The sequence below is a fragment of the Amblyomma maculatum genome, chromosome 7 (genome assembly GCF_055883805.1).
Source record: "Amblyomma maculatum isolate TAMU_Amacu chromosome 7, ASM5588380v1, whole genome shotgun sequence".
Classification (NCBI taxonomy): Eukaryota; Metazoa; Arthropoda; class Arachnida; order Ixodida; family Ixodidae; genus Amblyomma; species Amblyomma maculatum.
Window position 1 is genome coordinate 7,591,905 of NC_139350.1, and position 23,995 is coordinate 7,615,899.

The 23,995-nt window shown below is 46.7% G+C and overlaps 2 protein-coding genes across 2 annotated transcripts in view; both read right to left on the minus strand.

Annotated features, from left to right (window-relative positions):
* The window catches only part of LOC146182675 (uncharacterized), a 61,703-nt gene extending 40,087 nt beyond the window's left edge, over positions 1–21,616 (minus strand). The window contains exons 1-4 of the mRNA XM_084608897.1: positions 21,585–21,616; positions 8,883–8,961; positions 6,553–6,571; positions 6,299–6,346 (exon numbers count right to left, since the gene is read on the minus strand). Coding sequence (XP_084465023.1) covers positions 6,299–6,345 — 47 coding nt within the window. The 5' untranslated portion in view covers position 6,346; positions 6,553–6,571; positions 8,883–8,961; positions 21,585–21,616. The remainder of the gene's footprint in view (positions 1–6,298; positions 6,347–6,552; positions 6,572–8,882; positions 8,962–21,584) is intronic.
* On the minus strand, positions 6,768–8,669 carry LOC146182676 (52 kDa repressor of the inhibitor of the protein kinase-like). Its single transcript, XM_084608251.1, has 2 exons — positions 8,228–8,669; positions 6,768–7,462 (listed from the first exon to the last, which is right to left on the minus strand). The coding sequence occupies exons 1-2, from the start codon at positions 8,329–8,331 to the stop codon at positions 7,291–7,293; spliced, it is 276 nt and encodes a 91-aa protein (XP_084464377.1). The 5' UTR covers positions 8,332–8,669; the 3' UTR covers positions 6,768–7,290.
* Positions 21,617–23,995: the final 2,379 nt, after the last annotated feature.

The following is a 23,995-nucleotide window of genomic DNA, read 5'->3' on the forward strand; positions in this document are numbered from 1 at the left end:
ACTTCCTGCATGGTAAATTGAAAAAATGCCTGAAAATTTGAAGAAAATTATTTCCTGCCGATGAAAAATAAAGGAATCCGGGTTGATTTTCGCTACCTGGATGTCTGGGAAGAAAAGCATTCCGACCCGATCACATTGATATTGCATAAGGTTTCTTGTGTTATTTCTATTCTGTCACTCATCCACTAATGTCCACTCACTCGCACTCACATCTACTCACACTTGCAACCACCCACTCGCACTCACACTCACGTCCGCTCCCGTTTGCATCCACTCACTCGCACTCACACTCACGTCCACTCCTGCTCGCAACCACTCACTCGCACTCACGTCCACATCCTGCTCGCATTCACTCGCTCACACTCACGTCCACTCCCGCTCACAACCACTCACTCGCACTCACACTCACGTCCGCTCCTCCTCGCATCTGATCACTCCCACTCACACTCGCTGCCATTCACCGCCACTCACCCACACTCACTCATGGCCACTCCTGTTCGCGGCCACTCACACTCTGGTACACATCCACTCACGGCGTGAGTGTGAGTGAGGCAATATGGGTGCACTCATGAGTGAGTGCGCCAACCAATGATATCCGGCCTTTACAGCCAGTCTGCAATAGTTTTGATTTGGTGCCTCACAAAAACCAGCAACTGCTGCATCGCAAGGCATGAGAGATGAGGCTGTTTCAACCTTAGATTTTTTTTATGTAGCTGAAGAACAGTGCTTAGAGATAGTTTATTTTTTTACACCGTGTTCCCGAGTCATTGATGTTCAAAATGTGTATTCGAAATTTTCTTTGTTAATGATGCTTCTGTAGATATCGTGCTTTTCTGTCTCATTCTTATCAGCTCGCCACAAAAATGCCAATTTTCCAGTTTTTTGTTTTCCAATATATTTCTTGCTTTGTAGCTTATGTTTTTGGAAAGACCATTTCATTATGTGCAATTCTGTAAGCCTTCAGTAGCATTTTTAATAAAGAAGGTGTCCCAGAAGTTGAGCGAGAAGCCTTTCAATTAAACTGATTCTTAAAGATACAAAATGAGCACAGGAATAAACGAAACAAAAAATGCTCACAATTTAATACAGTTTGTTATTCTACCTAGGGCTGCTCGCTGCTTCTCTGTACGACTGAAATGGCCTAGCTGACAAAACTGTTTGAACTTGTTTCAAAGCTCTGTAAGAAGAAACTAGAATGACGCTAAAGCTTTGCCTTAAGTAGAAGCCTGTGAGTGTCATTATCGCATACTGCTTTTTCATTCAGAAAATTCTAAATTCAATTTTAAATTGCAGGGTACAATTGGGAGGTACACGTGATTAGCTCCACTTCAATCACTGTCACAGACTAGCCTTCAACATGTCTGGCAGATGGACGCTAGTAAGAAACGATATGATAAACATCACCTTAAACACTGCACAAGGACAGAAGATCGGACATCATATAGACATTTTTTCCCAACACATATGAAACAATGCGAAGTTTTCTTTTTTTTTTTTTTTTCAAGTTACTGTGACACACCTTTTCAACAGAATGAGCTATATGTAGCTATCCCATAAAAATGAAAATGAATGGCTACTGTAATGTCAGCTTCCCGACAAGAGCAAGCATACTCCTTTCGCTCATCCATCCAAAGCGATCGCAGATGTCATGTGATCAGTATGTATGCATACACTGCACATTGTGGTAACAAAGGAGGCCATTTTCCCCTATCACCACCCAACTATGTATGTCTCACATGGTGTCGGAAGTGGGATCACCGCTCCCGCAACAAACCACCAGGGGCATATGCAGAACCACAGAACGAAGCAATGGCTTGCAAGTGATGCCAAGGCAGGAATAAAGCCCCCACAGCCATTTGATTTCCACAAAGCCGTGACTAGTCTTGGATCGACGAATTCAAGGACCCCAGCTTCGCATCCGGTCTTTAGGACAAAACAGAGCAAATTCAAGTAAAAACCTTTCTTTACGCAATGAGTGAGAAGGCAAGAGATTCTTCGGTCGCTAGCTGTAAGGGACGAAGACCTCAAAAACTACAAGATGACAAAGTCAAAGTTTGAAGCTTATTTTGTGCACACGAAGAATACCGTGTATCAAAAGCTCAGGCAAAGCTGTAAATGAGTTTGCAACCAAGCTCCACAAGTTAGGAGGGCGATGAGACTTTGACAGCATGAACGCTTAATTAGGTATCACTTCTTAGCTGGCTTTCATGACGAAGCACTGTCATAAAAGCTTCAAATTGATCCCAAGCTAAAAATCGCCACTGCACTAGTGAAAGCTCGAACAAGTGAGACAGCAAAGCAGCAACAAGCAGACTTGAAAGGGCGCAAAGAAAAATGCTGTTTTTCAGTTCAAGAAGTGTCACTCCTTAACACTATTTTAAAAGCTGGTGGCGTGCGGTCACATCCTCAAAAAGTGTGGGCCATCAAAGAATTTCCGAGGAAGCAGAATATATCAGATGTGCATTCTCTTCTAGGAATGATGAATCATCTTCTCAAATTCCTTCCAGATGCGGTGTCAAGTGATGCACCTCTACGGAGCCTACTGTAAAAGGACAGTGACTGGTCCTGGAGGCCGCAACAAGAACAAGCAGTGTGCGACATCTGGGGAACCATCAGCTCAGACAAAAGCCTCTCCAGGCACCACCCTTTGAACAAGACAACAGTTTCATTATCCGATGCTTCGTCATACGGTCTTGCTACCGCATTACTGCAGGTCCAACCATACAGGGGAACGACCGGTTTGTGTGCCTTGAGATCGCTCACAAAGACTGAGCAAAAATGCTCTCAAATAGAGGAGGAGGCATTAGCACTGACGAGGGCAGCTGAACATTTTGACGAGTTCCTAAGAGGAGGTTTTGCTCAAAATGGATCACAAACCTCTAGTTCCATTGGTTGCATTCTTTAAAAAATTCAGAATGCATCTGATAAGATACTGCTTCAACCTAATGCATATACCGAGCAAAAGCATTGTGACAGCAGACACCTTATCAACAGTGCGACCAAACGCGGCTAAAAATACTCTAGGTACCTTGACAGAGCCTGATATATCTGCTTTTGTTGACAAAGTCTTTCGGGGCCTACCTGCTACAGAAAGTATACTTAATGTCATGCAAGCCGAGCAACAAAGACACCACGAGTACTTGTCATTATTGGAACCCTGCCACCACAGGTGGCCAGAAGTTTTGAAACAGTTTTGGCCCGAATGTGCTAACATTTTAGTTTGCAACTAACTGTTGCTAAAAAATACTTGCATCATTATTCTGTGAAGTCTGCGGAAAGAAATAATCTAACAAACGTACAAAGGGTATCATGGTACCATTCGCTGCGGACCAAAAGCAAGGGAATAAGGTTGGTGGCAGCAAAGAGATGGCAAAAGCTGTAAAGGACTGCCACATGTGTGTGGCCGAATGTGTGCAGTTTAGTTTGTGGAACAAATGATTCCTTTGGAATTGACTAATTTACCATGGCAAAATGTCGGCATTGACTTGTTCGAGACCAAATGCGCTGTGTACCCTGTTGTCGTGGGTTATTTCAGATATCTAGAGCTAACCCTGCTGAAGGAAGACAAATCATCAGAAGAGGTCATCAACCATTTAAAGAGCATCTTTGCCAGGCATAGCATTCCAAACACCGTGGTATTAGATAACAGGCCACAGTTTGTCTCATTTGCATTCAAGAACCAAGTGTGTACGGGTTCAAGCTTGTCTCAAATAGCCCTCGCTTCCTGCAAGCAAATGGCGAAGCCGAACGCATGGTAAGAACAATCAATTTTTTACTTTTGAAGAAAGGAGACGATTGTTACATTTCCTTGCTGAACTACCGGAGCTCATCAGTTTACAGTCCAGCACAACTTCTGATGAGCCGCCGATTGCACTCAAGAATACTTTGCATTCAGCCTCAGCTAAAACCTTGTGTCTTTAGTCCTTCTTGGCAGGAAATAGATGACAGAAAACGGCAAAAAAGGTAAACACTTCTGAGCATCAGACAGTCAATGCCTGTGTCATGGTTAATTATCTATAGCAGATATGTGCTATTTACTACCAGAGAAAGACAATTCAAAGACAAGAAAGCAGCAAAGCCCTTTATCAGAAAGCTGTCCCCACCAGCCTATTAAGCGGTAACTACATGAGGCGAGAACCCTTAGCAATCCGTCGCGCAATGCTGCTGCCAACGCCTGTCGTTGCCGCTGGTGTACACCGCACGAAGCGACGGGGCTCAGCGACAGAGAGCCACGTTTTCAGCGTTGCTCTGTTAACGCTGCCTCATCGTTCGGTCAAGGGGAGTGCAGTCACGCTATATCCCATTTTTAACACTTAAGGTCTCTTCGATTTGGCTTGCATTGGCTGCACTAGTTCTGAAAAGTGCTGCAGAGGTGCCAGGTGGTCACGTGAGCGTGCAGTGCCAGTTCCGACGCTGGCGTGCGGCGCCAGGTGCCAAAACGAGTACGCAAGTGTAGGACTCTGCAACCTAGCAGACGCATGCGCGCATTATGCATCGCGTGCTGTAGCATGATTACGGCCAGTTTCAAAGCCAGCTGCCGTAGGCCTACAGCGCTCGATCGGAAAGTGACGACGACCAACCGTGACACCAATTGACCAAATACGTGCGACTGCGCACGATCTTTAGATCGGACGGTCTGCGAAGGTGCCATTCATGGACCTGGGTACGAGAGAATTAACGTTGTAAGCAGTTGCCACGAGTACTAGTTTAAATAATTAAGACTGCCTAACAAGACGCTTGATTGGTTTCCACGAACTTACTTCTGTCCAAAAGCACTAGCTGATGCACGTATGTTTGTACCTCATTGCGCTCTCAGACATTCTATGTGCTCCGTGGGCGACAAGTTTGATGTCGCATAGTCGCTGCGCAAGCTGTCTTGTGGCACACACACTTGGCACAACAGAAAATCGATCGATCGCAGCTGATTTCTGTTCGCATCCACCCGTCTTCTGAGGTCACAACGCGATAAAAAAAAAAAAAAATACTACATAGGACAACGTGCACGAAGGTGCCATATCGCGGCCACGTACCACTACATATGTGGCCACAACTACCACTCCTCCATCAACAAAATGCCAATCACCAGCATGCAGCCCAACTACCTTGTATACGCAACCATTTGCGGATCCGTTAGCAGCGAACCATCCGGGTTCTGAAGGAGACGGACTTTACAAAAGCTATGCAGAACGATGCGCAGCGTCGTCTGCTCTTGGCCAAGCGGAGCGTACGCCATGCTGCACTTTTTTCTGCACCTCTTCTGGAGCGAGTGCAGAGTGAACGAGAACTCGTGCAGAACTAGCCCTGCACCTTGAAAAAACGAGGAGAGAAGTGCAGACGGCGCGCGCGGCACTGGCAAAACGAGGACGGCGGTGCTGCACTACTTGAACTAGTGCAGCTGGTGCAGGCAAATCGAAGAGATCGTTAACAGTTGATTTCCTCTACCTTTTCCTCACTATCCCTTTATTTCCGCCGCCCCAGTTCAGGTGCTTCAGATATCAGATACTGAGGCCGGCAAACATCTTTTCTTTCCTTTTGTATATACAGTAAATAACCACCACCACCACCACTTAACAGCTTGAAGTATGATAAGACATTGAAGACATTGATGAAATTTACTGTAACGCATCGCATTTTAATGGGTCAAAGTGCACGGTGCGCTACTACACTGCGATGCCAATTTGCATTGCATGCAGTGACTGTCTCCTGCTCAATTCAAAAATTAATACCAAGCCACACTAGCCTTTTTTTTTTACTACCCTTCCAAACTTTTACTGAACTGTCTCGATGCGCTGCGCGTCTGCAGGCACCAGGTTCATCACCCAAACCGGACTAGGAAAACAAACTTCACCCGTACAAAAATAAAAAAAAAATTAAAAAAAAAAAAAAAAAGCCAGGACGGACGTTGAGCCCCCCCCCCCAAAGCCTTCTGCGATTGGCTGCCTCACAGGCTGCTTCCGGGCGACACGCGAAATCTTCTAAAAACCCAGAAACTGAGCGACAGCGACGAGCGGCAATTTGCGGCGTGTCGCCGCGAATTAGCGCTTTAACAAGAGTATGAAACAATTGCATCAGGTAAAACCTGACATTCTTCACAGTTTCAAACACAGCACCGTGGGAAGCTAGCAAACACGAGCCAGGGTTTTGTGTGAGAAATACACACTGGACACTATACTAACCAGTGCCTCAAAATGTTTGCTCTTAATAAAACGGCAGCGCGGAAACGGCAAAACTTTCTTCCCAAACATGCAACTGACTATGCAGCTTTACCTGCGCAAAATTATAGTTTGTAAAACTTTACCTGGTGGCAACCTCCGCAGGTGCTTTGTCTGCTTTGTCCTTGTACATGCTGTAACAAATGGAGGAAAATAAAATACGCATTTAATTTCGACTCGGCACTTCAAAGTGGCAAGACCACTGTACTTCAGACAACAATCTTAACAAGCTGTGCGAGCAAACGAGCAAGTGTTGGCCGAAAATAAAAAACATATAATATATATATGGCACTCTTGGACAAGGAACACTTGAAAGACCATAAAAGATAGCACTGCTTACCTCCCCACCGTAGCCCAACGGCCCAACCAAGGTAGATATACAATGGTAGCGAAGGTTCCATAGACGCCCATTGGTCCAAAAAATGACGGCTCATGGGCACCGCCATATTGGGGGGCAACTACGTATGAGTGACGTTGAATGACGTCACGCATACGTATGTTTTAAGCGAGAATTTTAAAGTGGTCTTTTTATAGAACCCGCCTTTTCAAGCCGGTATCTCATGAAGGCTGCCTTTCAGTGCGCACCAACCTTTGCCAGTCAAATGTGCTCGAGTTCCTGCTAGTTATGGCCTTGCTAATGTGCAATTCGGAACCCAGTGAACGTTACTGGCAAAGAAGGCAGCATAGAAAGGCAGCAACACTTTCAGACGCTGGCTTACCTTGGCTGGCTAAGAATGCAATCATGCATGATTCGTAGTGGAAACCTTGGTAGAAATACTGGTGCTAGTACTTTTTGAGTACAAGGTATGATGCGCAAAGCACAGGCTCAAGTGCACAGTTTGCAATACAGTGTACGGCAAGTATGGTTTTCATATTCATGGTTTATTACAGCAAGCAAACAAATACAGTGATAAAGCACACCAACAAAAAATACAAGTCACAGGCAGCTCAAGCAGTAGTTTCTTTAAGCTGGCTATTCATCTTAATGGTCACAGTGCGGATAGAAAAAAGCCCTGCAGTTCTACGAACGTTGCCAGGTAGGAAATTGAAAAGCATAGAAGACAGTGCTAAGACAGCTTCAATTGAGACAAACATGACATGACATAAGTAGGCGCATCAACACGGGTCGCAGCCTTTTTGACGACAGATACGCAGACGGTTCGAAGTGCTTGGAACAAACCCGCAAGTCTCGCAGCTGCCATGGTGTCTTCTCCAGGCTGACGTGGTAGAACTCCACCCACGCTCGGCACCTGGACGTGATGCAACGTGCACGTTATTCACAATTGCGCCGTAAGGAATACTGCATACTCCAAACGCCAATGTGTCATTATTCCTGTCAATGCTAACTGCAGTACATTATATTTCCATTATATCTGAACTATGGTAGTAAATGCTCGCCCCAAGCTCTCAGCGCCTAAGAGTGCGGTTACGTACGCTCGTCCTCGTGGCATGCGGGTAGCTATACTTTTGTATGGTTAAGATTGACGAGAATGAAGTGCGTTTAAAGTTACCCTAACGGTCATGCATATGCAGAATAGCAATAAGAAGACAGGCAGTAACTCCTGCTGAGTGAATTCAGTTAAAGCACCCTCAAGGCCGCGCATACACACGTGGCTGAATTTTGATACTACCAGTTGCGAGGGTCAAATTGGCTTCGCGGTGTTGGAAAACTAAACAGTGTTGTGCTCAGACTTGTCAGACAGCACAATTGGTTTTAAATTGGCATTCCGGTCAGTGGCATGCGCGTGATTGCTCCTGAGAGCCGGGTATCAAGTTAACGCTGGTGATAGCCGGCTGCATGAAACTCACCATAAATCAGACAAATGGTGGGCCTCTTTCGCACAGCTCAGCACTTAAAGTGTGTGCCCTGTAGTGTAGTACATAAATATCCCCGAAAAAATGAAGCCACGTGCACATGAACTGGTTACAGAAACAGAAGCGAACAACCCAACGAAAGCATTCGGAGCATACCTAGAGCAGACGCCTTGTAGCAGATGACACTGACAAGAGCTCACCTGTGAAAGTCCAGCGGGAAGCGGTGTAGCTTGACACCGACGGCACTGTCCATGCTGTCGCAATGTGCCACGGCGCATCGTTTCTTCACACGCTGCAAGCTCATCTTGAAATAAAGCGCTAAGCGCTTCAAAAGAACAGCGCGAAGCGTGCAAAGACGGAAAAAGACTTCGCACTGGCCGCACGTCGAAGGAAACGACCAAAACCGAGAAAACTGCCGCAGCGGTGCGGCGGGGTGCAAATTTTACAAAACGGTGACAGAGACGCGACGCGCAAGGACGACGAAAACTTCGCGAAAGGGGCATTTCGAGACTGGCGATAAGAAACCGCTTCGTGAGCTCCCGCGGCCACTGTGGCCGGGTGCCGAAACAAGGCCTGCAAAGTCAAGCTGCAAATGCACCGCACACTCATCAACAGGGGGCGTAACAAGAACGTTGCAAAAAATTAAAAATGAGGAGTAATGTTTTGCTAAAATAGTTTACCTATTTTATAAAACGTGGCATTAAAATATTTATTTCTTTATGTTGTTTTATAGCGTTTTTATTTGTGCTTTTGAATTTCATTATCTATGTGTTTCGGCCCCCCCAAAGTGGCTGTGCTGCTGTCGCGCTAGACCGTTTTTGGGCCCAGCCTTCGCTACCATTGTATATATACCGTGGCCCAACCGCCCAACAGTCAGTTTCAAAGAAAGCGAAGTGGGCAAAGCAGGCAAAGAGCGGGAAGTCGCCGATGACGTCTTCGGAACACCCAAAAGAAGGAATTATAAAACTGCTACAAATTAAAAATCTGTGCATCAATACAAGAAAAATAAATGTTTTACCCTGTTAATATGAAAGCCAAGCTTATTTATTACACTTCATTTTCTTTTCAATTTTGCAACAAGCGATGAAAGCTATAGACGGCGCTACTTGCAGCTGGTGTGCAGCTATAATGCTCTAGATAGAGCATAGTGCAGCCGTCGCGGCGGTTGGAGGGGGCGGCACAAGGCACCAGGAACGCGTGAATTTTGCGTCGCGTTTGAATTTTTATTCTGGTGCGATGCCAACATGACGAAATGTTTGCACATCAGAGATGAAAAGATGCATTGTTTTCTCCATCAGTACGCGCAAATTGAGTTTAGCGATGCAGTTTAGGAAAAGCAAGCTTAAATAGAACGCATATCAGAATATTAACTCTGTACGCGTTTAGTTTTCACTAAAAGCTTGATAGCACAAGTGAACATGGACAACGAACACGGACAATTCGGAACTCTGACTGGGAGCTTTGGAGTTCAGCTGCAGCCGCGGCAAATATAATGAGTGGCCACAGAAGAAAAAAAAAAAAAGAAAAAAGGACGTACTAGCAAATTGGTTCTCAGCGCGCTACGACACGCTAACAAGTAGACAAACGTAAAACAGACAGGACGACGAACAGAGCGCTGTCTGTTCGTCGGGCTGCATGCGCCAGCAACATGCCGTTTATGGCTACGTTACTTGGAAGCTGTAGCTCATAAATAATAGGTGCGCTTGTGGATGTTCTGGCGCATCTCATATCATGCACTAAATATTTTCGATCACTGCTTTTGCTGGACAAATCCACAAGACCAAAGGAAACACTTCGATTACAATTAAGGTAAAGAAATCATTTGCACAAAATGTCCACAAGAGCATAAATGATGTTAATTTTATTAATACAATATACAAATCCAGACGTCAGAGCGCGAACAACGAATTAATGGCTCTGCTTCGAATTCACTCTGTTTATAACTTCAAATGTTTCTGGCGCTCATTTTCAAGAGCCTTGTCCATTATTCAAAGAGTAAAAAAAAAAAAAAAAAAAAAAATGAATCCATAGTTAGCACCACAAACTGGAAACATTTTGCAGTAACCTCTTTATGATGAACATCGCGCATCCCACTTGGTGGAGTTTGTTAGACTGCTGAGAAACTGCGCGAAATCATGCACACTGAAAGCATAAAACGTTTTCTTTTTTTTAACAAAAAATGTGAATGCGTCCCTAACTAACGCCGGCCAGCATAGAATTCTATATGCTACAGCCAGGAACAAACGTTTGGGGGCGGGATTTGTGGGAAAAATTTATTTCTTCCTTGCCTCGCTGGTCAGTCTTCTGATATTTCTTTTCCTCTGAATGGAGCGTGCATGTCCCCTCGTGACTCCACAAATTTTTTCCTTCATAACTGCCCGACCACACACACACACAATTCCACGAGCCAGCATCCCTCGAACTTTTGTCCCTGGCTGTAAAATAAGCCTCCCCTATCAAATTGCTGCGTGCACAGCGATCTTAATTGCACTCAGCTGCTGCTCGGGTGACTTTGAGGCCAGAATCAATTCTGGCAAGAAATTGTGCTGCTAAACTTCTGTGTCACACATCCTGCCATGTAAAAGATGAGCTGGATATCCCTTGTTTCACCCTCATTATTGTGGCCTGAACTGAGGCACAGCTGAATAAGAAAGCCAGCGTACAATGCTCCCAGCATATGTCCTGAAATATAAACATGTCCAGCGTATTAAAATATTATTTTCAGCTGTTGATCAGCAAAGGCATAGCGTAACAATTAAGTTTGGCTTGAATATTCTTCTGAGAAACTAGGGCAGACGATAGTTACGAGCAACTTCGCAGGTCTTGGGTGAAGATTTGTCTCGAGTATTCTATACCGAAAATGTTGTCCTGACTTAGTATGCCATGCGTTCACAAACGAGACAGTCAGCTCCTTGTCAGCACGCTTGATATTTCGCAACCTCAGTTCGCGTTAAGTATAGGTGGTCTGAAAAGGGGGTTTCGGCTTTGCGTGCTTTGTACCCGCTACTGCGCCCGGGTGCAAAACATGTTCGCGCTTTTGCGCCACGAGTGCGCACAGCGTTATCTACTGCATAACACAGGATCAGCACAAAATCACCCACTTCGCACCTCAAAAGGATCACTGCGGTACATGTGCGACTACCAGCTTCGAATCGTTCGCGGTCCACGTGCAAACAAGCGCAGTCTACGCGTCCCAGACCTCGCCCGCACCCGCGCTGCTGCGCTCAATCGCGCGGCAGCGGCTGGTTCCCCATGCACACCAGAGCGCTGCAGCGCCCCTTGCGGCGCCGGGAAATTTCATCGCGGATCGCGCCTCGCTCTCGCAAGGCGCGGATACGTCGTCCGTCACACTGCCCCCTTACCACCATACCCGGACTATTTGCAGACAGCTGTCCGGCATTCGATTTTCTACCGTACTGAACCAGCGAAACACCGACACACAAGCAGTACCTACACGAAGCACAAGGACAGAAGTTTTGTGTCTCGCTGGTTTTCAGCGGCCTCAGACTCCGAGCGCATTCTGAGTGCTTTTTGCGTTCCTACAAACTCTCTAAGCTGATGTAAGACGTTGGAATCTTGCGCCTTCGCTTTCTTGCCTTAAATTTCACTACGCACTGAAGCGTCCAGAGTCACGAGCACAGATTGTTTGTTCATGTTGCACAGAAGCTCTTAACCTGTTTCGTGATCTTTTCAGCGCGCAGGTCTGCAAGTGTCGCAAGCGAACCGCTTTGTGCTGGAGCACCTAACGCTTGTTGTAAATGCTTTTGCAAACGCGAGAGCCGCGAGAGGGCGGAGAGCCGGCCTTCAGCGAAGGCGGGGCCTTCGCTGAAGGCCGGCTCTCCGCCCGATTTCCTGAGCGACGATTGGTCTCCCTGCCGTTGCCCTTGGAAACCGACGCGCGTCCGGCGTTTTCCTTGTGTTTTCTTTTTCCTTCGCGCCATTTTTCTAACCACCCCACCCTTCAATCCCCCCCCACCTAGAACGCGTCCACCCCCCTAAATTCAAGAATCACACAGTCTAGTCTAGGGGCGAGGAGGAGGCGAGGAGGTAGCGCGGCGGCGGCAAAGTTCAATCGTTGGCGTAACTTTCGAAGTATCAAGGGGTTTTACACGCCGTTCGTTTCAAAAAGTGCAGACGTCGTGCAGGTTGAGTTCACGAAAAGTTCAGCAAAACTGTGCACCTCCTCAGCGGTCAGTGCCGAAATGGTGCAGCTGCTGCTGCCGCATAAAAGCAGACGACAGCTTGCGCATACGATGGCTTGCGTGTTGTGATAAACAGTGAAGCGACCCTTATTCCACTCGTCAACGAGAACGGTGCCTGTGTTTGCCAAAGAAACGACGACGCGTACTTCAAACCGTGTCTACCAAGTAAGCACGTGCATGCGTTATATATGGTTCATGCTGACTTCAATCGTGATCGAAGTTTGCGCTTCGTGCCAGCTGCCGCATGGTGCGCATATACATACATCGATCGAGGCTGGTTCGTGTCGTCAACGCTTCATTGCGATGAAAGTTGATCTTATTCGGCATTTTGGCACCGGTTGGTGTGAGTGGCAATATAATTTACAGATAGCCGACCACATGCAGTCGGCTTTTGTACATATATATGCATCGCATAGTCATGAATGAATGAATTCTATCGCCTGTGTATATGCCGCTCGATCAACGGCGCTAATTATCCCAAACATGAAGATTTTCAAGTATATCACATATCGTATATCTTGTGCAAATGCATATATATGGACCTTTTGCGGCAGCCAACGATCGAAGCGCACATAGTCATGATTGAAATATACAGGGTGTTGCACAATTAGACTCGCGCTGTAGAATGCTTCTCCCAGCTAAACCGCGGAATCCTTGCAGTTCAGATTTCGCACAGAAATCGCATTTTGTCGCTAGTATTTTTTAATACTAAATTTGTTTGTGGTACTTGCCTGATTCGATCAGAAGAAGTAAAATATTCCCATCGCCTGCGGCGGCGGCGACGCCAGACGAACCGCTGCCCCAGCGATGGGACTGGTGGCGCTACCTCATGCTGCTAACAACAACTCTGTAGCAGGAAAAGAGGGGGCGAGCGTTTCTGGCAGAAGGTTTGAGTTGTTGTTAGCAGCATGAGGTGGCGCCACCAGTCCCATCGCTGAGGCAGCGGTTCGTCTGGCGTCGCCGCCGCCGCAGGCGATGGGAATATTTTACTTCTTCTGATCGAATCAGGCAAGTACCACAAACAAATTTAGTATTAACAAATACTAGCGACAAAATGTGATTTCTGTGCGAAATCTGAACTGCAAGGATTCCGCGGTTTAGCTGGGAGAAGCATTCTACAGCGCGGGTCTAATTGTGCAACACCCTGTATAATCAGCATGCATCACGTACCGCATGCGTGTGTCTACTTCTTGAGTATGCGTAGCCGATACCTTGGCGATCTCGATCGTGTTCTCGTTGACAAGTGCCGTTTATTACAAAGCACAGGCCAAAAGCATCGCGGCTGGATAATGTCAAAACTTCGTTGTCATGTGCTATTTGAAAATTCCTCAAGTTAACCGGAACGTTGGTGTCGGCTGACGCGATGTTGCACACAGCCGGCCGCAGCTTGTTGGCGACGCCAAGGATAGCAGACGGCCCGGCCTGCACTCTACCATTCGTAAGTAAGTAGCTGGGGCCGTATTACGCACCGCTCTCAAACGGATCGCTCTCAAAGGCCTATGTCCTATTGGTCAGTTCTGACCGGTGAGTTCTGCGCACCGGTGGACGTCATCAGACGTCATGAACACGAAAGAAATGATGACGTTGAGCACCTAAATATGGCCGTCAATTGAGAGCGTTTTTTTGAGAGCGACAGAAGCAGTCTCAAACGTTTGAGAGCGAAAATGGCGGCCGCGTAAATTGCGATGCGCCGCTTTGAGGCAGTGTATCGGCGATCCACAGCGAAGAAAGAAGCACGAGGACGCGTTTGACTTGCCGGACAAGTTGCTCCGGCTCTGTTCAACTCGGGAACAAGCAGAAAGTGTAGTGACTGCGCGACGATTGCCGACGGACATCGATGAACGGCGGCTTGCGGGCGAGTGCGTCGTCACTGCAGCGGCAAGCGCACCGCATTTTTTTGCTACCAGAGGCTTCAAACCACGATTATACCGTGCTTCCAACGTACGTAGGGAATGTAAGATCGTTTGCATCACGCAATGCGTCGGTAGCGGAAGCCATCGGGCGGAACGATGATTGCCGTCAAGGATACGGAAACAAGTCGCTAGGCAAGGGGTTCTACGCACGTTGTGAACATCACAATAGTGAGTAGATTTTGTTATTGACTGCGTGTGTTTGCCGAAGAGTTCTGAAGATCATAGTAAACTTGTATTGTGCCTGCTTTATCTCAGATCTGCGAAGCGAACACGCGCATTTCGTGACCCTGGCTGCCCCGCCGGACCAACGCCTCCTGCACGGCGCGTTCGTCTAGCGTTTGTGAATGCGCCGTAAAAACGCCTGCTTCTTTTCATTTCATCCTTCTATCAATTATATATGCGCGAATCAAAAGCGTCCAAAATAAAGTTGTAAGTTCAGTGCAGTTGTGTGTGTCCCTAGTCTTGTCCCAATTGTCTGCCAGCGCTGCGACACCATAATGTTTGATAGCGGTACTCCTGTGCACCGAAAGGGGATCGAAGGTCTGCTGAACACCTGCGTCTTTTTCCTGATTAAGCTCTAAAAACCCGTGTTGGTCATCGAACGATCTTGATTATATGCATTGATGTGTGCAATACCACTTGTTGTAAGTCGGCTTCTCTGCAAGGCTTTTTTTCCAACCAAAAGGTCTCGTTCCCACTCGTGCATTGTTTTTTAACAGTTGTCTTCAAAATGACCTAGCGAGAGCTGTCGAAAGGATTCTGTATACCTGCCCTTTATATGTAAAGCACAGGATGAAGGGACTATTGATTGTCCAGCGCGCCTTGCTCCTCAATGACTGGTTTCGGGCCATTTGTCACGCTCCCTGCCTGCGACACATTCGTGCCTTGAAAGTGAATGCGCCATAAAAACGCCTGCTTCTTTTCATTTCTGCAAAGACCGGGAGTCTTTTCTGAGGACAAGACTTTTTTATTTTTATTATTATTTTTCTTTTTTAAAACAAGCCTTGCAGGGAGAGACTGACTTAGATTTCGGCTTTGGCAAGAGGTAATTTCCTGAATATGCTGAGACGGGCTATATGCCAAAGAATGCATGTTGCAGTGAAATTTTGTTCATGGCAAAAGCAATAGGAGACAACTATTTATAGTGTTTAAATTTATTTGCTGCCTAAGAAATCGGGGTGCTTCTGTTATGCAGGTAATCATCACTACCAAGTTACAAGGCTGTCCTTACAATGATGCCTGCCTAAACAGCATTGGCACACGTTGTAAGCATTCCTGCGAATGTTTACGATTCTGGCTGTGGGCTACTTGGTATGGATCTTCAATTGAGTGCTAAAGCATGCTCAAAAGCTGTTGAGATTAGCAAAAGATGGGCCTAAGTGGATGTCATATTTTGGTTACCCATGAGACGGCAACTACCCACTGAAGTCATGGCTGATTACACCAGCGCTAGAGTCCCTAGAAGTATTTGCTAGTCTGCCGTCCGAGCGGGATTCCCTATGGAACCGGTTGGCCGCTTCCCGGATGAAAGCGCAGGGGGCGCTGTACGCATTCGGAGCGTGGTCGCGTTGTGTACGTGGTGCTGTGGCGGTTGTGCCGTACTGCGAATCTGCGCCGCGCTGATCCGTTGGTGCCGTGACAAGGCTCGTGCACCACGTGCACTTTTTTTCGCTCGCGAGCCGGAATGCGCGCAAATTAGCTAGCATGTGTGCAAGTGTGCCTTTTTTATGGATATGTGATCGCGTCATGTCCAGAAAACGGGGTAAGCGTGATAGCACGTGTTTCTTGCCCGGGTGCAAGACCGGGTAGCGCTCGTGCAAGGTGAAATGTTCTCTCTTCAGGACACCGAAAGACGCAGGGAAGAGACAAGAGTGGGAGCGCAACATCAAGCGCGGCTGCAAAGGCAATAACATTGTTTATTGTCTCAGCTAGGGCATAAAGGAATATGCAAAACGAAAATTAAAAGGCGTAATAAATGAAAGAAAATAGACTGGCTGTGTTCTAATAAAATTCAAGAGAGAACGATGATAAGGCCCTTGCGTGCAAGCAATGTACGAAGATGGGTTGCTCGGTGAAAGGCCCACTGCCGTCAGGTGCCGATATTGTCGGCTTCAGTGGCGGGCAAACCCACAAGTGGTGAATATCTTCCTCATTATTTTGTGAGTTGCAGACAGGAAATCCTGGACGTTGATATAAATATCGGTATATATAAATATCGGATGATCCGGATCGGGGTTGCCCTCACATTACTGTAACACGAATAAGCATAGTGTCGACGTTCGTGAGCGACACTTCAAATCCTGCTTTATTGAGCGAAGTTTTAAGACAGGTAAAGGTGATTGAGATTCCACGGGATGTTACGCAACTCATGAAGGATGCCATCTCAACGCTGTTTCCTGACACTCCAAAATACTTGTTGAAGCCCCTGCCTCTCAAGAGAAAGGAGCGCAACTTGTACGAGCAAAAACAGTCAGCAGGGAGACCTGCAGAGAAAGAAAAAAAGTGCACTGATCCTGAAGCATCAGTGGAGCCAGTTGAAGAATACAGCGGTGGTGGATCGTGTGACGTGAGCCTGCTCCAGGAATGCAGAAAGCTGCATGCCACCGCCACTGGGGACAAATGTCGATCTTTCTGATGTTGAGCAATGAACATTCGCATAGTGCCACTCAAGCGAGGACGAATCTCCGGAGGCAATAGACGAGTTGCCAAACCTACAAGTCAGCTTCCCTGTGAGGCAGAAATTCATGCACAATGGCGGCAGAACCTGACTCCGCGGCAATAGTTAAATGCAGTGCATGCATCTACTACAGTCCACGCAGCTTCGGATGCAGTCGCACAGGCCATTGTGCGAGAACAGGTTTTCGGACATTCTTGACGCGGGCATAAAGGAAGGGAGAGCACTGCCACACTGGGTAAGGAAAGGAGTTTTGGAATTGGCGACCCACGTGCGGAATGCTGTGACGAATGGGCAAGGGGTGCGGGAGTTACTCTGCCGCCAGTCGCTGTGCCAGCGCTGCTCCCAACTATTATTCCAAAGTAAGTCTATGCCGCCATTGTGCAGGAATTCCTGCCTCACAGGGAAGCTAACTTGTAGGTTTTGCAAATCGTCTATTGCCATCGGCGAGTTCTGTTCCATCGCAGTGGTGAAGCTGCCATGAATGCTGCTGTGTGCATTCGAGGAAACAAAGTCAAGGAGATAGCTGTAAAGTCGACAGAAGAGGTAATTAATCTTATTCAGGACATTGCGAAACTCAGCTTGTGTCCTGGCAGCGGATTGAAGCCTATTACAAAAGACCTTTCCCACCTACAATGGGCGTTGCTTAATTTGCGACGAACTGTACCATTATTTCTGATGCAACATCCTGCAAATACTTGCGAAAGTTAACTCAGAACACCCTGTCAAGAAGAAGAAAAAATTAAGAAACAGACTTCTATGTCTCGAGCAGTTTGTCGTACGAAGGACAAGGTTTCAAAGCTGGTAAAAGCTCTCGGTGAAATGAAAAATGAAAATGAACACCTTCAAGGACAGAGTTTGAAAGAAGTGTTAGTGCCCTTCCTCTCAACTAACAGCTGGCTGTTAAAATATGTTTTAGAGGTTGCTAAACGGAAGTCAACAAAAGTGATGGCATACTCTGATGAGTGGCTACTAGGCTTCCTAAGTACCAAAGAATGCCTATCAGCAGTTTGCCTGAAGCGCGGTGCGATTGAAGGGCTCGGGTTCCCATCTTGCGTGCTTTAATTGTGCGTGCATCCGAAATTTTCTAGTTCTACATACGTGTTATAACTTAGCTAAACGTCCGAAGAAGTTAAGATGAAACTATAGCGTGAATGAAAACGCCGGCGACAGCGCTCTGTTGCTCGCACACATGGTTCTTGGAGCCTAGAATGTGCGTCTAGTATAGTTCTCCATGCAAGCACAATTGTTTGCACAAAATCCTCAGAAGTCTTCATTACAATACGGCACGGCGGTAGCTTCAGCAGGATAATAGGGTATAAAAAGCAGCTTCGTTTCTACATCGGCTCAGGGGCATGCGCGCAAAACTTCGCTCACGAAAAAAAAAAAAAAAAAAAAAAAAAAGTCGCATCCGTGGTTATGCCAACAACTCGGCTGCAAATTCAATATTACGACTAAACTGAAATCAAAGACTAAAGAGCGGCATCGCATGTACAAGGCACCTGACAATGAGCATGCAGCGAATGCATTTCGAAGCGCACGGGCGCGCGCGTCGTCTGCTCCGTCAGCAGTGGCGCACTCCGGTTCACCGCGGCGATCATTCAGCGGCAGCCCCCGCCGCGGCCGGCGGACGACAGACTAGCAATATTTCTAGGGACCCTACCAGCGCCAAGCCATCCCAGTCCCAGCTCGCTGTCTCTTCTCTGCTACCGTCTTTGCAGCCTGGTACAGTTGGCTGTTGTCACTGTGGTGTAAACATGCTTAAACTGAAAAGTGCAGTATTACAGCAAGGCAGTAAATGTTCATGATGCTGATTGTAATCAGAAAATACTACCAACAAAGATTTTTTTTTTTTCACTGCCACTTATATTCAGTAGAAACACTTATTTCTTGGCAGCAGCATTTCACTTGAGTGTTTGTACTGCAAAAGAGGCAGCATATAGAGAAGCACATGTACCTTGATATACATTGACCATACAACATTGACATGTACATTCGAGAATAAATTACTAGGCCCAAAGAAGCCATTCCATTGCATATTGAAGCTACCTATACAAATAGGTACTGTATGCATGGTGCAGTATACAAAATGCTTATATATCAGATATAACAAAGCTGTAGCTGCTGCTCTGCTGTAGCAGCTGCTAGGAGAATAGTGCATTTTACTTGGCTTCAGTGCCCAGAATGACTGCTAAATGACAAAAATCTTAGTGACAATAAAATAACTGCAATCATAACAAATCCATTGCTGGGGCTATGTGTGAATAAAGGTTATTTTACACTAATAAAACGTGCAACACTGTCAAGAAGAATGCTAAACAGCTTGAAGACAGGCGATGCTAAACTATAAGCATCCAATAAATGACTACGCCATAAATGTGTGATATACACATTTTGCACAGCTACTTTTGTCATTGGCATTTATTTTCTAAGTCTTTTCAACAAATAACCAAAAAAATTCGTCTTCTGTTCAAACTGATATTTTAATAGAAAAGGCTTGTACATAATTCACACAATATTGAAAGAGAATGCGTAATGTGTGTAAAATGAACATATTTTGAAACACTAAAGACTCTGATGGATATAAAGGCACTTGAAAGCTAGTTGTCATAGTGCGATCGCAAAAATTGAGCCGATTTCGAGCTCGCTCGCGGCATCACATGCATGATACGCTTGCTTTTCCTGCCGACAGAGTGGACACCGTCTAGCACGAACAGAAACTATGACACCGTCAGAGAGGCCTTGCAACAATGTGCGACCAACACCATCACTCTTACCGCTGCGCGAAATGCAACATACTAGACATCCCTGCTCAGGCCTACCTTTATCGCCTCTAAACTGAGGTCTGGTAGAACAAACTCGTTCTCGCCTCGGTGACAATAAAAAAAAAAAAAAAAAAAAAAAGAGTGCTTTCTTTCTCTTGAACAAACCAAAACGGAGCGTAAACGTCGGTTTCTGTACCTCACACAGAACATCAGCTACTGAACATGAACGGAATGGAGCAGCAGCAGCATCAATCGCAATATAAAGAACCGAGCCCAATGTGCCTGAAGTCAACTGGTTGCGAAGCGCAGCAGCGAGTCACTGTGGCTTGCACGACAAGTCAGTGGTGAAGGGTCGTGCGTCGGATCTCGTTTCCCGCACTGCAGTCGCGAGCGGGTACAGGGGCATAGCGGCTGACACCTATTTTACTGACACTTGTCAGCTTCCATCTGTCGGCAGAAGTAATAGTGTAGCCTTCATTTTCCTCTTGTATTTTCCAAAGAAACAACACTAGATCACACGGCTACCGCTCGTCGCTCTTGTCATCGCTGGTAAGCACTGATGAAAAACTCTTCAGCAAGCTATTTTCGTGACAAACACTTTCACCAAGCTGTTTACTGCAGGTTCGTAGCCTTTACTGCTTTCAGTCAGATTTTTCCGGCAACTAACAACATCCGCAGAGGACCTCGATTTTAAACTACACGTAAAAAGCAGCAACTAGACGGGAAAATCAGCTGTTTCTTTGCAGGCCGCCATGTTCACGCCTCGCTGTCGTCAGCTGACCCTCGCGGCGAAAATCGTTACCTAGGAGCACATTTAATTGTAATACTGAAAATGCTTCTATTTTTAGTTGCCGTATTATAGCTTCGAACAATGTTTCTTAGGTAAATAGAACATTTATACTTTTATTCGCTGCGTTTTCACGAAAAATGTTTGCACACGGCCCCTTTATCGTGCAAATAAAAGTTTCCGGGGCGGGGCTTTGCTATTAAGCACCCTCGCCTGCTTGTAATTGGCTAAAGCCGTGATGTCGTCACACTTCACATGTCTGAGCCTCGTCATTTTGACGTCACGCTCTCAAACTTGAGAGCGATTTTAAAAAGTTAAGTTAAATTGGTTCACAGGAAGGGAAAGGCGCAGTAACTGTCACACTTGCTCTGTGGACACCCGAACCGCGCCGTAAGGGAAGGGAGGAAGGTGGGAATGAAAGTGGAAAGAGAGAAAGAGGAGCCGTAGTGGAGGGCTACGGAGTAATTTCGACCACCTGGGGATCTTTAACGTGCGCTGACATCGCACAGCACACGACGCCTCTTCGTTTCGCCTCCATCGAAACGCAGCCGCCGAGGTCGGGTTCGAACCCGGGAACTCCGGCACAGTAGTCGGGCGTCTTACCACTGCACCACCCCGGCGGGGCAGAGCGATTTTGAGAGCGGTGCGTAATACGGCCCCTGGTGCCGATGCTGCACCTGAACTGCTGGAACTGGTGCTACACTCTTGCGGCACCGCCGCAGAACTTTACGGAACTGGTACAAAGCGTGCAGATGAATCGAACAGACCTGTAAAACACTTCGCATTCGGGCATGTTGCTCCGTTCAAGAAAAGCACCGATTGATTCATGCCTTTGTTAACTATCTCTGGTATTACAAGTACGCCAAGAGATAAATGTGCTTGCGGCGTTACTGCGAAAGAACCGAGTCGTGGTGACTGATGGTTGATATCGTCTGCTAAGCGCAAACGATGGCGGGAGCTTCCTGCAGAGCGGAAGCCGAGACCTGTCAGCAACATCCGGGACTGGAAAATCGAATGCACGCGCATGTCGGAAGTAAACTAGTGGCGAGCTCTGTACAAATTCCCTCTAGTATGCGACAAACGAGAACGGTAAGCCAACAGCACGCAATTGACACAATCACGAACATCGCTCACCACAGGGCCAGTTATAAATGGCGGCACTTTCATTGGCAAGATTCGTTACAAACTGAACTCTTTTCGCAAACCGGACACTAACCTTTCTGTATCGAAGCCGCAGCAAACGTTCCGAGGTTCATGACGCGCACCACAGTCAGCTCGATTGGACGTACTAAGCCAACGGCACGTGTCAAAGCAGGGTGGGCGATTGGCAGAGTTCGAGCTGCTGCTCTATGCGCCGCTGCCAAGGTCTATGTAAGTACACTGCTGCTGCCGCCAACGTTTGACGCCGCCGGCCCGCCGCTGTGCCGGTGCCATTGGGCGTGCCCCCAACTAGGGACTATGCGACCTAGGGATCGCTAGGGATTCAGCGCGGCTGTCGAGCAAAAATGTATTCGCAACAATATCATGCCGTTCGTCGTCTGCAAGTGGTCGTAGAGAATTTGCTGCAGCGCAGCAGTGCCGTCAATTTGTCTTACAAGATAGCTCGTCATCACAGTCATCTGACGAAGTGTGTTGTGGCTTTGCAAGCTCCGCGTTGCAATCACTCCGCGCTCGGAGCTCACGCGTTACATCGATGAGTGTTGAACTGTCGAGCTGCGGTTTCGAGTGCGATCGGCAGCGAACGCGGCCGAGCAACGAACTCCCGGAGTGTGTCGGGCTTCTCGATGGGTGTCGACCAGCAAAGCAATGCGGTTACTCCCGTAGTGTGTCGGGCTTCTCGATGGGTGTCGACCAGCAAAGCAACGCGGTTAGTCTGCTGGAAATGGTGCAGCACGTAGAGCATATATCACTGAGGCAACAGGAAAACCTGCAAGGTAGATATGTTCTCACAGCGTCATTCGCATTCAAGTTGTACGCAGGCGGGAAATGACTGAAGATTAAAGGAATAGTTGCTAGGACACATGCGGCGAATCCGACATTTTTAATTATCATTTCACGTTGCTTTTTGCTGCTATAGTTCTAGGCGCATTATAGTTTTCTTCAACTTCTCCACACTGCACGAACTTAGAAATACTGAGTGTGCTCGTAGTTATCGCGATTTGTTGGTTTGTGGTTTCGACGACCGAGAACGGAAAACTAAGTGAAATCGCCGGATATAAGTCGTTCCTTTAACTACACCATAACCGTCAGTCTACAATGTCGCCACCAAAGCGTCTGTAACTGTTACGGAAATTGTCCACTTCGGTAATTGGTTTTGCATTGACCATATCTTGCATTCACAGTTTAAACTCAACCGCATTTTGGCTTGCAGCTGTGATGATTCTAAGTATTCCTGAGTCCTATATCTAGCAGGTTTGAAATTTTGTTTACACTTAATTTAGACAGTGAACAATGTGTTAATCTGCAGGCGATCGTGTGGACCTTGTGCAGCCATGTTGCAGCACTCCCAACTTGAGTCATCATGTGGTGTCAAGTCCTGGGGCCGTATTCAACATCGTTGATCTCTCTGCTGGGCTTGTTGGTCTGGGAAGTCACACCTTGTCCCTGGACAGCCGTATCAGATGAAAGTGCTATGCAGTATGAACGTAAGTTCTCTTTCAAGATCATTACAGCTTGTAATGGGTGACAGATTACGTGACATTGATGCCACCTGCAAAAGGTGATTGTAGCGGGAACACCAACAAGTACAAGGAAGAGGACAGGCAGCATTTCGATGAACTCGGACAGGAATAACTTCACCTGCACTTAGGATTTGCACTTGCTGTCATGATTTCATTATATGGCACAAGTGATCAATGTGCACATTCTTACTGCTTCATGTTCTATCGTGTACTACTGAGAAGCTGTTGAAGTCTTGTTTCTGTGGTTTTGGGACAGAACCATATTTTTGACATATTTTTGACATATGACATATTGATAGCATGTGCTAGAAATGAGTTCAGTTTTCTTTGGTGCTATTCGTCGCGAGATTGACCTAGAGGTGGCGTCACTGCTCTCCGATAGTGTGGAATCGGCAGCAGCGGCGCTTGCAGAAACGCACGCGGCATAGTCTGCTTCTGAGTTTACAGCGGGTTTGTTGTGGATGAAAATGTGCCTTATGCAATGGATTAGGGATTTACTATTTAGAGTGTTCCACTATAGCAGAAAAAAATCCGTGGATTTCGCTAATGCAGCAAAAAAAAAAAGAACAAAAGACAGGATGCGCGGATTTTAGGAAAACAAAGCACGCAACTACTCGTCTTTTAGATTTACTGACATTGCTTTGTACATTTTTTGCGTTGTACGGCACTCACAGGCCTGGTCATACTTGGGCCTGAACTTGACATATCTTGTTGCCTTTTCAACAGTGTGCACGGGTCTTATATGAGTGATACAGGAAAATTAAGTGTCAAGCCCTCGATGCAAGGTTTAGGCTCTGACCTGTAGTACTGAAGGATGAATCGAGGCAGCCTGGTTCATTATATCGTACTTGACTCGAGGATTAAGCAAGTTAAATATAGCACTGACAGCGTACTGCCCGGTGGGTCGCCATAGACTGAGTGGACATCAACTCTGGCTAGACAACCA